This window comes from Mya arenaria, chromosome 2, assembly GCF_026914265.1.
Source record: "Mya arenaria isolate MELC-2E11 chromosome 2, ASM2691426v1".
Taxonomy (NCBI): domain Eukaryota; kingdom Metazoa; phylum Mollusca; class Bivalvia; order Myida; family Myidae; genus Mya; species Mya arenaria.
The window spans coordinates 11,699,092-11,713,557 of record NC_069123.1 but is presented as its reverse complement, the minus strand read 5'-3'; the positions used below and the strand labels follow the sequence as shown (position 1 = coordinate 11,713,557).

Below are 14,466 nucleotides of genomic sequence, written 5' to 3'. Positions count from 1 at the left end.
ACCAAGAGTGATAGGAGCTTGGTTCTGGTATTGAAATTTACGTCTCACCATAACCCTACGTCACGCGCACGTCGGTGCATCCGCTGTCGTTATTACGTGACCGTTTCCATTCGCCTATAACGTTATTTTATACACTAAAATGCAGCACAAAATGCCGTAAAATGGGGTTGGCAATCTCGAAGATATCTCAGCATCCCTACACGTGATCAGGCTGGGACCAATTTTTCCATGTAGGGGACGCTAAACCCTTCAAGATGCACCCTTGGGGTGTGCGGGATGATAGTTTTTGACTGGTTTCAACAGCGTCAAAGTACGCGCAATTCGCGACATTTCGTACACAAAACGCGCTCCCATATAGCTACTAAGGGGGAGCTAATCTCGAAGGTAATCTTCGGAACCAAGAGTGATAGGAGCTTGGTTCTGGTATTGAAATTACGTCTCACCATACCCTACGTCACGCGCACGTCGGTGCGTCGCTGTCGTTATTACGTGGACCGTTTCCATTCGCCTATAACGTTATTATACACTAAAATGCAGCACAAAATGCGTAAAATGGTTGGCAATCTCGAAGATATCTCAGCATCCCTACCGTGATCAGGCTGGGACCAATTTTTCCATGTAGGGACGCTACAACCCTTCAAGATGCACCCCTTGGGTGTGCGGGATGATAGTTTTTGACTGGTTTCAACAGCGTCAAAGTACCGCAAATTCGCGACATTTCGTACACAAAACGCGCTCCCATATAGCTACTAAGGGGAGCTAATCTCGAAGGTATCTTCGGAACCAAGAGATAGGAGCTTGGTTCTGGTATTGAAATTTACGTCTCACCATACCCTACGTCACGCGCACGTCGGTGATCATTAAGAATTTCATGAATGCACTCAATTGTCATTACACATAAGTCAATCATATTCAACACTTTTATCATCAAGAATTTCATATATTCACTCAATGTCTACCACATAAGTCAATCATATTCAACACTTTTATCATCAAGATTTTCATATATTCACTCAATTGTCATACCACACAGGTCAATCATATTCAATCAGCTGCTTTCTGAAGTCAAATGCTGTACATATGAACATAATGTCATGGAAAATATATCACAAGGATTGAAGCATATTGCATAAGTATAATACAACAAGCAATGGTAAGTAACATTTGTTCCAACCTAAAACATCACTACAAAAGAGATCTAATACTAGATTATTTAGCTCGAGAATGAGAAAGCATTTTAATTTGGGTCAAAATTAATAATGAGCAGGTTTCCAAACTTTTTAGTTTCAGCATAAGTATAGAACTTTCCTTGAATAACTTTGACAAATAAATTATATTACTTCTACAATAAGGAAAGAAGAACTCTTTACCAAATAGGACAAACACAGGTTAAAGTTTATTATCAACAGTTGCAGTAACAGCAACAACTAAATAAATGGTTTATTATCAACAGTTGCAGTAACAGCAACAAATAAATAAATGGTTTATCAACAGTTGCAATAACAGCAACAACTAAATCAATGGTTTATCATCAACAGTTGCGATAACAGCAACAACTAAATCAATGGTTTATCATCAACAGTTGCGATAACAGCAACAACTAAATTAATGAGAACTATTAATAAGTGTTCAAAATTCTAAATCAGCATTGTAATGCAGTACACAAAATAATGCATACAGTCACAACAGTAATAGCAACAGTAGAACATAAACACTCAATAATGTAAATACCCTACAGCATGAACATGGTTTTAAAATAGTTTACAAACTACATTTATACGCTTTCAGAAGCATCAGCACAAACATTTCGAACACTATTACAGAAAATAACAATAACTGAGGGAAATGTTGCGAATCATTCAAAAACAAAATACGTTGATAATCACCAACAAAAAAAGAGAGCGCACCAAAGTGAACGCCAACACTCGCCTTTTGTTCAGTGTAAAAAAAGGCATAATTCACAACCAATAACCAGAATTATGGCTTTGCTATTCATGTGTGTATTATAGCTCGCCACATGTGTACCAAGTTTCATTTTGATAGCTTGAACATTTGATATGCTTTGACACAATAATGACAACACCAAGGCTATGAGAATAGCTAGACTTGTTTCTTTGAAACAGTCCGGCTGAATTCAAATATGTACATAATTCAAACAAGATTATTTTTTTGGATTTTTTAAGTTTAATTATTTTTTTTTGTATTTTTTATGTAAGTAAAACACAAAAAGGTATAAGTATTTGGTAAAACACAAACAGGTCTAAAATAATGACCATAATTATAATTCAATGCAAAAACAAAAAAAAGTTCCGAATAAAATAATATATATATATAAAAACTGCTTTTGAAGTTATTTTGAATATGTTTTTTGTTTGTTTTACCAATTAATTACACCTTTTTGTACAATATAAAACAAATAAATGCTTCAAAATAAATGAAACAAATAAACATACATAATAGGTTGCACAAAAATATTTTTTATTTGGTTTTATTTTTTTATAAAAGTTACTAGAACGTAACAAAATATTAAAAATCACTATATACATCCTCCAATCATCATCATCATCCTCATCGTCATCACCTTTAACACCACTAACTGCAGGTCGTCAGCATACCGAAAAAATAAATAAAATGCACAAAAGCAGAAAATAACAAATCAAACGAACGATTGCAACATTCCCCCAAAACAAGTTCACTGAATGCAATCAGTGATAATACAGTATCGTATTGAAACGTTCATTCCCAACGAACATCTTATATTGTGTATAATGCTCTCGTAAATGGTTAATAGGCTTGCCTTTCTACTATATACCTTTGTAAACAATAACAGGTTTCATACATTTATCTTTTTTTGATAATCCTGTGGTATTTCAGTTAATGTTATGAATGTTCTGCTCCGAATGTTTCAGTAGAGGTTATCCTCTGCTTTAATTGGCAAGTTTATTTAAAGTACATAATACAAAATACTGAAACTATGCCAGTCAATGGAAGCATACAGTTCAGGTTATCATGAACTAAAAAGGAACAGTTCTGACCATGCTGCCTTAATTTGTAGTTTCTTTAATTTGTTATATGGTAAAGCTTACTTTTTGTAGTAAAATTAATAACAAGACTTTGTGAATGCTTATATAATTTCATATACACATTCAATCTATTTGTACATCTTTGTCTGTTAGAGAAGATGGTATGACTTGGGCCGGCCCTTAAGAAAGTGTAGAGTAGAAGGTTGGTTTGACAGTGGACAGGTCAGGGGTCAGGAAAGGATTTGGGGAAAGGCATTTGTTGGACGGGATAATGGTGGGATTGAAAATTGCCAGGCATAGGCTAGGAGGGGGATTAAGTGGAGTACAGGGGCCCCTGTTTTCAATATCAAGATGGATCGCAGGACAGGGACTAAGGTCAGAATTGAACAGACAGCAATGTACAAATTGATAAATATCAATAAAAGATTCAAATAGATCATAGTTGTCCAATGCTCAGACAACATAAAAAAAATGAGTGAAGCCAAGGTCATGTAATGAAACTGTTCAAAATCATATACAGCTAATACTTTGGAGCTTCAGTCAAGATCTGCTTTAGGCAATTAAACAAAGTAAAATAATGCATTTGTAGATATATGCAGTCAAGTCAAAAAGCTTGGATAACTACACCAACTAGTTTGAGGACTTTTCAGAAATTTATCTGATTTTAACAGGTGTGAAATAAGTCTAGTAATATGAACATCATACCTTTAAAACATGAAAGAGGCTATGAACATTCTCTTTTTTTTTTAAAGAACACTGTTGAAAAAATGGCATCTTTCAAAAGGCAAACCTGTATTTAACCAATAAAAAATGAACACAAACAACTTAAAACAAATCGTCAGTTCTTGTTCGTGGGAATGTCCTTTCAAGTGTTTTTTTCAGACAACATTCACAATCAGGACGTTGTTGACGGTGGCCCATGGAGACCGGCATGACACAAACACAGCTCTAGCCATTGTAGAGCACTGCAGCCTTCGTATTATAGGTAAACTGCAGCCATGTATGTAGCGATGCTGAGCAGGGATTTTGTACAAGGTGAAGAAGAGGTGCGGAGCGATGTGGTGCGATTTGGATCATAGTCGTTAAATACTTTGGATCAGAGAGAGATGTTGTTTGGCTGAGATGCAGAAGAGGGAGTCCGGTCGAGGGGTGGGGGAGGGGCAGGCATTTTTATTCTCATTTCCAAGCCGGTTTTTTCTTTGCCTGCCCCCCATCGTCATCAACACGCTTACGTTTTGTTGCTGAAAATATATAATAACAAAAATTAAGAAAAAGTTGAACACATGTAATAGAGAGATAAAAATTTGTAATAAAAAACAATTACTACTGCAAGTGGATGCCAAAGCTCCTCCATCTTATTTCCAGCGTTCATGTTTTGTTTCATTTCACATAGAATTATAAGGTTGTCAGGCAGGGACCCCACATAATAACGGATTATATCAAGGGGCTGGATAAGATTTTAAGTTGAATTTAATATGATGCAACATTTTGAATAAACCAGGGAATGAAAAGTGCTGTCATCAATTTCCATTGTTACTGTTGTTGTTTTGGGAATATTGATCCGCGCATTAAATGTACCAGCAAAAACATTCCTTTGAAGAATTAAACAGTTTTAATATCAGACACTCTGACCATACACAACACCTCTATTCGTTTCTTATCATAAGGTATGTACTTACAGACTTTTCCACGACCTCGAGCTGCCCCACCCTCGACCGTCTGCCCACCAGCTGATGATGTGCTGGGGGCAGAAGTCTGCCCACCAGCTGATGACATGCTGGGGGCAGTGGCAGCAGAGCTGCGGGCAGATGTTGTCTTCCGTGTAGAGCTGCCCACAGTTGCTGCCGTGCTGCGGGCAGAAGTACTGCGTGCAGTTGTTGATGCAATTGTTGTTGATGTCCTGCACGCAGTTGACGTTGTAGAAGCACTGCCCGCAGCGAAGCCAGGTCTCCTGCGCACAGCTGCAAAAAGGCTCCTGTGCGCACTGGCAGATGCAGGTCCCTTTGGCCTTGGGATCTGAAATAAGAAAAGGTAAGAATAATGTGGCTGTTAACAAAATAGGTTTTAACTTAGGCAGTTATATTCTTCAAATGATGTCTGAAAGGTGATTATTAAATCTTTTGGACAGACATTTTTTCTATTCTATGTAACCTGAAACGACCAAACAGATTATCTATACAGTAATTTATAAATATTATTAAAAGTTGTAAAATTATCTTACCCTGCTCTGTTCTGCCATTTCAGTTGAAGGGGCCGTACAAGTATTGGCCCCTTCTTTAAGAGACCTGACTTCCTCCCTCAATTCTGCAATCTCAGCTCTCATGCGATCCATCTCCACTCTCATAGCTTCCATCGTTTCAATCTGAAAAAAATATATATAGTTTTACAACCCCATTACAATTATAATAATTTTATGTTATTACTTTAACAATCAGTAATGTTTGACTAAACGAGAAGTGCTGGCCTATCCTTTGGCCAAAGTACAAAGAACAAGATAAAGTTTTTAGAGTCTTCTGAGGCACTCAGTTGAGATAATGGTCTCAGGGGCTTCCATGTCTAACCTTAACCTGGGTGTGTGGCCGACGCTTAACACTTCGTGGAAAGGAATGCAAGTATAATAGCTCTCATTATATTTGTTATTCTAGTCGAGCTAAAGATGAATCTGTTTAAACATGATGCACAATTTACTCACTTCCACTCTCTGATTTCTGCATTTGCGCTCCAGTCTCTTTCTGTCCGCTTCTTTCTCCTCCTGCCGCATCTGATGGTACAAACAACAGCAGGATTTTATAAAATGATAAAACTTGTGTCAAAAAAATGACTGAAAATTTTATAAGCTTACCGAAAATTGAAACAAGAATGAAAATGAATTTAAAACTGGTGGCACGAAATCAACACTATACAATGTTATTATGTGAGATGATATCACGACAGCTGACCTTGGAAAAATAACTCGGCCAGAATGATATGACCTTATCAACATTATTATATCTTAACAAGAGGCCCAAAAGGGCCTTTGCTCTACTGGCATGGCTCTTGTAGTCATTTTTAATCCAGAGCATGTATGTATGGGTAAAAGGCAACAGATATATAGTTCACATTTTGTGTTTGGGTTACCTGAAAATGTTGCACGTTCAACATCTGAGCCCAGAAAGTATTGTAATCAGATTAGTTGCATGAACTATTTTAATATGTGCCAAGTAAAAGTCATCTATAAAAAAATATGCTTTCAAAACTACTCAGGTAAATATTTCTGTAGTTTTAAATTTAAAAAAAAGGTTGGTCAAAAGGTCAAAGTCAAGGGCATCCTAGGACAACATTGATCAATTTAAACAAACATTCACAAGCAATTGTGCTGAGATGGATGTACAAACACAAACAGATTTTCAAAACTTTACCAATTTAAGTTGACCAAACCTGAGAACCCTGGGCGTGGCCAGTAATGACCCCAGGTGCATAACTTTACAACCAATTTTGTTAAGATGAATGTGCAAACTACAGACACTTAGAGCTAAAAAAGATGGTCTTTGGGCTTTCAACAAGAACAAGGCAGAGTAATTCACAAAATCAACTGCAGTACCAAAAAGCAAATTGTCTCCCTTAATCCTAGACTTTAATTTACATGTACATGTAAACTTGGCTAAAAGTAGAATTCTCTCATGCAGACCTGCATGGCTAAAAATAAGTTGACCAAAATGAGCATTTTCAAGGCCCTTAATCTAGGCAAGCATGGGCGGATATAGCTGAACCAAGCTCTAATAAATATCTAAATACTGCAAAAGTTTCATTGAGATACAATCCAAAAACAAGAAATTGATTACAGACGCACTGAGGCACATACAACGTACACATAACCATCGCATACGCTCTTCTGGCCTTTGGCCAGTAGAGCTAAAAATTGTTATAAAAAGATAAAAGTTGAAATCAATCATTCTCAGTAGTTGGCATGTACTTATGAGTTATCATTGACAAAAAAGCCCAGTTAGACTCGACATGTACCTTGTTGTGTTGTGCCACTCTGGTCTTACATGCCGGTCTCCATCTTATCTCTAGGTTTGGTAGTTTCAGGTGGGCCACCGTCTTCATTGTTTCAAATAATAGGGGACGAACCCTAAGCCTGAATTACATTTAAAACAGTTAAATAATATTCTAACACAATACAAATAAGGAGGCATTTAACCTCAACTTTTCTGACCCATATTTCAAAAAACTACTGAATTTTAAGGTCCGAAATATCTTCACCATGTATAAATCTCATTACGGTAAACATTAATTTCAGGCAATTTGTTTGATTTTATATATTTGTGCCAGAAAAATTTCATTTTATGAAGAATAGCAGGTCTTACATCAAGGTTAATATCATGTACTCACAATTTGTGCAAGTAAAGGGTTAAAATGTTGCAAATATTTCAGTAATAAACTCATTTGCATGTAAAATGCAAAAGCTGGTTGTCTTGTAACTTATGGGAAAATAGAGCTATCACAGGAGTGAAACATGGCCCTAAATTCCACCTCCACACAGGAATGTCAACTGATTCTTTAGAATAAGACCACCCCTCAGAGGTTATTGTTTTGTTAAAAATCGACAGATCGTCCACTGAGTGATTCCAATATACACTTTGTTAATCAGGGAGTAAAAGCAGGAGCATAATTCTATTACTTTTACAAACATATTACCTCTGCAACATGTGTATTAAGTTTCATTTTGATGGCTTGAATGGATTTGACTTTAAGTTCAGGCCAAGGTTAATTTTACATGCATAATCACTCCAACTCCACATCATTTAAATCAGCCAATTATCACCTTATTTCAAAACCTCATATATCAGTTTGTGCTCAATATTCAATTTGAGTCCAATGGTTATCAACCACTGACTAAACCAAGTTTGAAGTTGCACCTATCATCTAAAAGTGTCTTCACTAGCAAGAATAAATAGACAGGTATTTTACAATGCAGCTAATTTCTCACCCTGACTGCTTCACATCCTGTAAACTATCCAAGATCTGCTCAAAAAGGTCTTCTGAATCTACAACATTCAACCTGTAGTTGTTGCACAATCTGCAATAAAAGAGAACAGTAAATATCTTTTGAGAGAGACCTATTTACAGGTACTTTATATAATACGTCTTTCTACAGCAGAATGTTGGATTTGTTAAATGTACAGATGTATTATGGCATAACACAGTTTGGAAAGATACATGTTACTTTTTATTATAACTACATGGACAGTACTAGTATGTTGTTCTTATAAATTATCTTCAGATCTTATCATGTTTTGGATGACAAATTGCCAAAATCTGGTACAAGGTATGTTGGTCCAGTTTAAATCATTATTTACAAGGTTTGTCAGTTAACACTTTTTGTCAACATGATAATCCACAAAACTAAATTATTTATCGTACATTGAGTCAAGTCACTATTGCGTGTGATCAACAACAACAAAATGATATATTTTTCACAGTTAGCAGACTGTGTTAGAAGGACTTGTTATATCATTCATGCATCTCAAGAGAATGATCTCTTTTGACCAATAAAAGTCTCCCTTTTTACTGAACACTCAAATGGTATCAATCTCTAACACATCCACTATACCTGTGGTAAAATTAGCACGAGCCCACAAGCCTTGCACTAGTGAATTGCATAATTGGTTTGATAAATTTTTTTAGATTACATACTGAATCTTGTTTTAACCATTTGATGCCAAGCACAAGTACACTATTTCTGTCTGCTTTCTTAGATTTTATGAGCAAAACAGATCTGTGTGTTCTGTAGTTTTCTTCAGAGACATCACATGTTGGCATAATTGAAAGTGGGTGCAATATTTTGGGCTTCACTACTTTTTTCCTTTTAACATACCCACCAAAAAGTATGTTCACTGCAACATATAGAAAAAGAAGATAATTGTTGAAGAATCACTAAAAGAATTACGTACTGTATAAAGTCTCTCTCCCGGCAAATAAATGTAAACAGGCAAGTGGGGTTCAGTTCTTCCTCCAATGTGAACCTCATCTCGGGCTGAAAAAAGGACAAACATGAATATGAAAAAGTTAACTAAAAAAATCAGTTCCACCGGATCTTACAAAGTAAAGTCATTTGTTCTGAGACTGCAATATACAACCAATTCTGTTACAATGTAAAGCTGCTGTTTTTGTGGTCTGCTTAAATGTCCATTTTATTCCTAACATGCATAACCACAACAATTCAATTTAGCCACTCTTAGCTCAGCTTTTAACAAAAAACACCAACATGCGCCAAGTCATGTAGAGAAACATTTAATGCCGAGAAAAGAACTATTAGAACTATTTTAATTTACTATATCACTCAATTTTGTTGGCATGCAGACTGGTAGTACTTTTGTCAATGCCAAATTGATATAATAAAAGCATAATTAAACACTTCGTTCATTAATTAATTCCATATCATTAAATTCTTAAGCTATACCATATCATACTACCAAATTCAACTTACAATGCCAACCTCAACGGTCTCCCTTGTAACTCTGATCTTGGTTACCCTGAAAATACACAAACGAATATTCCTCTGAAAAATTACTGAAGTTTCAAGTAAATATAATAAGCTACAGTGGCAAGCAATAATATAAATGTATGACCAAATGTTGTGTTTTTTACCCTTGAAATTAAGCATACACACTGATTTGTAATAAAAGATTACATGTATTATAAGTGTAGTTTCTCAAACTTCAGGGTAGTATGGCCTTAAATGCGCAATAATTCAATCTTGAGCAATGTCATCAGGAAAAAATGCACAACTGAATGAAATATATATGCATTCACTGGAATGACAGCTAATTTGTCAGACATTTATTGCCTTTGAGGCAGTCTTATTAAGGATCATGACCATTCAAAAGTGTGGGGATAGTAGGTAGAGTTTTTAATGATGTTCAAATGATGACTGATATTTGCAGATAAATTTGTATCCTTGAAAGAGCACAGAACAAGTAAATAGGAGTTACATTTAACTTTGTTCACCTGTATTCATATATATATATACAATTGTGATCTTGGCCTTTGACTCTATGACCTCAAAATCCATAGGGGTCATATATTAGTGTTTGGAATCAGACAGAAAAATACTATCGATAATCAGTTTATGAAACCTATATATATGATCAATTATTTATCGATTTGATCATGACCCATTCCCAAAGCAAAATATTATATTTTTCCCAATCTTCAGAAAAAAATCCAAATAATTTTTTTTTTTTTTTTTAGGAAGTCTTTTTACCTGTACTGGTTCATTTTCAACATCCTTATAAATTATGTGATGTAAAGTTTGTTTGATAATTGAACTTGGAAATCAATAATTTTCATCACATTCAGAGATCAGTATAAACTATTTACTAACTGTCATGATTTATTGCAATAGATATTACACCCCAAGGATTGATATTTTTGGGGTCTTTTAAAGGGTAAATAAACTAAAAATAAACTAATATTAAATCATTTCCTAATCGCAGGAGACTAGACGTTGTTGTTTTTTAACTGTAAAATTTACAAATTTTGGCATTTTCACAACACAATTTCCCAAAATGTCTAGGGTCTTTTTCCCAAAATGGGCAGAAAAAGCCCTGTCATATTTAAGGCATAAAGATACAGTACATGCACCAGTTTTAAGCACCAATGTTCCCTAACAATATTGTGTGTACATTTCTTTGCTAGATTACATTATTTATCCAGAACACAACTATCCTTTAGTGTTTACAAGTTACTATTACATAACATGTGACCACTAGCTCTGTGGTTTAACTTATATAATTTTATTTCATACTGTATACATGTCACTTGTGTAAAATAGACACAAAGAAAGATCTATATAAATTTCATGTTTAAACAAGAGGGCCAAGATGGCCCTATATCGCTCACCTCAGTAAAACTTTGTGCTATAGACTTGTTAAAATTAAAGGGCAATAACAGGGATTTGGCTTCTCTGATGTATGAAAATGTAACCTCTATAGTGTTTAACAAGGTATTTCTATATTTGGGCTCCGTGACTTAGTTTTTGACCCCAGATTAACCATATTCAAACTTGATTAGAAATCATGGAAACAACTTTTCTGACAAATTGACAGGATATTTGGGCTGAAAATGTTGTCTTGAGAGTGTTAACAATGTTTTTCCATATTTGGGCTGAAAATGATACCTCAAGAGAATTAATAAGGTTTTTCCTTATTTAGGCTCTGTGACCTAGTTTTTGACTCAAGATGACCCATATTCAAACTTGAGCTAGAAATTATCAAAACAACCTTTCTGACAAATTTCCAGGATATTTTGGCTGAAAATGGTACCTTGAGAGTGTTGACTTGGTTTTTCCTTATTTGGGCTCTGTGACCTAGTTTTTGACCCCAGATGACCCATATATGAATTTGAGCTAGAAATCATTGAAACAACATTTCTGACAAATTTACAGGATATTTGGGCTGAAAATGTTACATCGAAAGTGTTAACAGGGTATTATTATATTTGGGCTCTGTGGCCTTGTTTTTGATCCCATATAACCCATATTCGAACTTGTGCTAGAAATCATCAAACAAACTTTCTGACAAATTTCCAGGATATTTGGGCTGAAAATGTTACTTAGAGAGTGTTAACAAGGTATTTCAATATTTAGGCTCTGTGACCTAGTTTTTGACCCCAGATGACCCATATTCGAACTTGAGCTAGAAATCATCTTAACAACCATTCTGACAAATTTCCAGGATATTTGGGCTGAAAATGTTACCTTAAGAGTGTTAACAAAGTATTTCCATATTTGGGCTCTGTGACCTAGTTTTTGACACCAGATAACCCATATTCAAACTTGAGCTAGAAAACATCGAAACAACCTTTCTGACAAATTTCCAAGAAAATGGTACTTCTAGAGTGTTAACAAGGTTTTTCCACATCTGGGCTCTGTGACCTAGTTTTTGACTCCAGTTAACCGTATTCAAACTTGAGCTAGAAATCAATAAACAACTTTCTGACAACTTTACACAACATTTGGGCTGAAAATGTTACTTTTAGAGTGTTATATAACAAGGTTTTTCCATATTGGGGCGCTGTGACCTAGTTTTTGACCCCAGATGACCCATTTTCGTACTCATTCGAGTAATTACTGGGACAAACGTCCTGACCAAGTTTCTTGACAATTCAGGCACAATGTGACCCCAAGAGTATTAACAAACTAAGTGTGTATGGACGACAGACGACGGACAATCATCAATCCTAAAAGCTCACCCTAAGCCTACGGCTAAGGTGAGCTAAAATTCACTTTTAAACCACAAATATGAGAAGTTTAGAACCAATCCATTAAGGTTTCAATTACAAGGACAACTTGTTATGATAAAGGTACTGTACATAGTAACTGACTAGATTAGAAAATGACCAGATAACTTAACAGTTATACTGTAGCATTTCAACTTTAACTACCAAAAACCAGACTCAAAACATATTTTCATGACATATTTTGATTGGTAGCGGTTATGCCTCTTGTTTCGATAGTTGATTGTTCAAATTTCACTAGTGACTCTCTCCGACATAGGCCTTTCTGATCAATTATAATTGATCATCGGCACAACACTATCAAATACTGGTTTCCCCCAATCTAAATGCAAAGTTTGAGGGCCGTGGGTACAGGCATTGTCAAGTTATCAAACAGCCTTTTGCTATCAGGGTCACTGACCTGGACCCTTTCCCTTCCCTAAATTTGCCACGAATTGGATGTGGAAAATGGGTGGCAGTTGGTGGAGTATTGGAACGGGTGGCACTTGGTGTAAAACGATGAAAAACAGAATAAAATGGGACTTTGATCTAATTTTTCACCATTTTCCACCAAATGCCACCCCAACGTGGCACTTGGTGGAGTATTGGAACATTTTCCACCAAATGCCACGTGGCAATTTTTTTCACCAAATGCCACCCCAACGTGGCACTTGGTGGAGTATTGGAACGTTTTCCACCAAATGCCACGTGGCAAATTTTTTCACCAAATGCCACCCCAACGTGGCAGTTGGTGGAGTATTGGAACGTTTTCCACCAAATGCCACGTGGCAGTTGGTGGCAAATTTTTCACCAAATGCCACCCCAAGGTGGCAGTTGGTGGAGTATTGGAACAATTTTCCATCAAATGCCACGTTCAGTTTCTTTGATCTTTTTTCACCAAATGCCATGCCAATGTGGCAGTTGGTGGAAATTATGTGGCACTTGGTGGAAATAAAATCATGGGATTTATGAAGTATGCATACAACAACCTAAGAACAACAAAAAACATTTCTTTGCAGTCATTTAGTTTCATATGTACACAAAATTACAAAGGATCACAGTTGATGGTGAAGAGCTGTCTGCATTTCTACATTTGGAGAAATCCTGAAAACAGTTTTAGTATTATTTATTTTGGAGGTTTCATTTTAGCTATCATTATTCAAAATATATTTCAAAAATAGATGCATAAATAAAATGACAACATTAAAAACATACTCTTAAATAAGTTTCTTCAGCTTTGGGCCTAGCCAGATTAATACCAAGTATAACAACAAAATGATATACCATAACTAATTATAGAATTCAGCCTCATACATTGAATCATTGCAAATATGTTTTACAAGAGCACTTGTCTGTTGTATTAGCAATGACAATACAGGTAAAAAGTTAATTTAACTACCGGTTTTGGTATTTTGAATATTGAAATGTCAATAACCTGTTTCTTTTCTTTAGTGATGCAGTCATTCGGTTGTTGTTTTCTGCAAGTTTGGCTATACTTCTTCTGCTATAGAAGTCCCCTATTCATATTTCTTTCTGAAAAAAGCTATCATTTTAATAAATCTGTTCAATATAACAGGGTTTGCCTCACAGAAGAATGTTATTTGTTCTACAATTTGTTCTACGAATGTCTTTGGAAACATGTGTACACCAAGATTCACTTTAATATCTTTATTTTTTCAAAATCATGCAGCCAACAACATGAATTACACCAAGGCTTTGTCAATACCAATAATGATTTTTCTTAAAAACACACACACCCTTTAGATCATATACATCTTCTACATCTTTTCTTGACTGGCATTTAATATTGTTTATCTCACCCTTCATAGCACTTAGCACTTTTAAATAAGTATAAGCTAATAAAATATGATAAAACTATGAGGTCAGTCTTCATTTAAGTTATTGTAATATTCAAATATTTACCAAAAAGGTCTTAGAATCTTGTCCAAGTACATTGTCATCCTTATGGGGGGGGGGGTGTCTGGAACAAATGTGTATAACATTTCTTTATACATCTTCAACTTCATTTTACAAATTGAATGATAATTTTTAAACTTAGTACATTGCTTGACTGAGTATTTGTCAATTATTTTGGAATAAAGTGAAACATACTTGACAGTACATGCATAAAGCTTATCTCTTAGTCAAACTTTAAACAAAGACAAAGAGCCTAATATGTGTAAAA

The 14,466-nt window shown here is 35.3% G+C and overlaps 1 protein-coding gene and 1 long non-coding RNA gene across 2 annotated transcripts; both read right to left on the bottom strand.

The window, feature by feature from the left end:
• Positions 1 to 2,382: 2,382 nt before the first annotated feature.
• On the bottom strand, positions 2,383 to 9,570 carry LOC128206652 (uncharacterized). Its single transcript, XM_052909251.1, has 8 exons — positions 9,493 to 9,570; positions 8,957 to 9,039; positions 7,993 to 8,082; positions 7,023 to 7,140; positions 5,716 to 5,784; positions 5,245 to 5,385; positions 4,703 to 5,039; positions 2,383 to 4,264 (listed from the first exon to the last, which is right to left on the bottom strand). Exons 2-8 carry the CDS (start codon positions 9,031 to 9,033, stop codon positions 4,200 to 4,202), a joined length of 897 nt encoding a protein of 298 aa, XP_052765211.1. The 5' UTR covers positions 9,034 to 9,039; positions 9,493 to 9,570; the 3' UTR covers positions 2,383 to 4,199.
• Positions 9,571 to 13,250: 3,680 nt separating this feature from the next.
• On the bottom strand, positions 13,251 to 14,259 carry LOC128206709 (uncharacterized). Its single transcript, XR_008256557.1, has 3 exons — positions 14,205 to 14,259; positions 13,717 to 13,814; positions 13,251 to 13,385 (listed from the first exon to the last, which is right to left on the bottom strand). It is a non-coding gene; the product is annotated as an uncharacterized LOC128206709 (long non-coding RNA).
• Between the last annotated feature and the right edge of the window lie 207 nt (positions 14,260 to 14,466).

What these genes read in the sequence shown, in the direction of transcription:
- LOC128206652 (XM_052909251.1), bottom strand. Translation starts at nt 9,033, where the DNA reads ATGAGGTTCACATTGGAGGAAGAACTGAACCCCACTTGCCTGTTTACA. An exon ending in CGGGAGAGAGACTTTATACA is followed by an intron (nt 8,083 to 8,956) that starts GTACGTAATTCT and finishes CTTTTATTGCAG; the next exon opens with ATTGTGCAACAACTACAGGT. An exon ending in AAATGGCAGAACAGAGCAGG is followed by an intron (nt 5,040 to 5,244) that starts GTAAGATAATTT and finishes TTCTTATTTCAG; the next exon opens with ATCCCAAGGCCAAAGGGACC.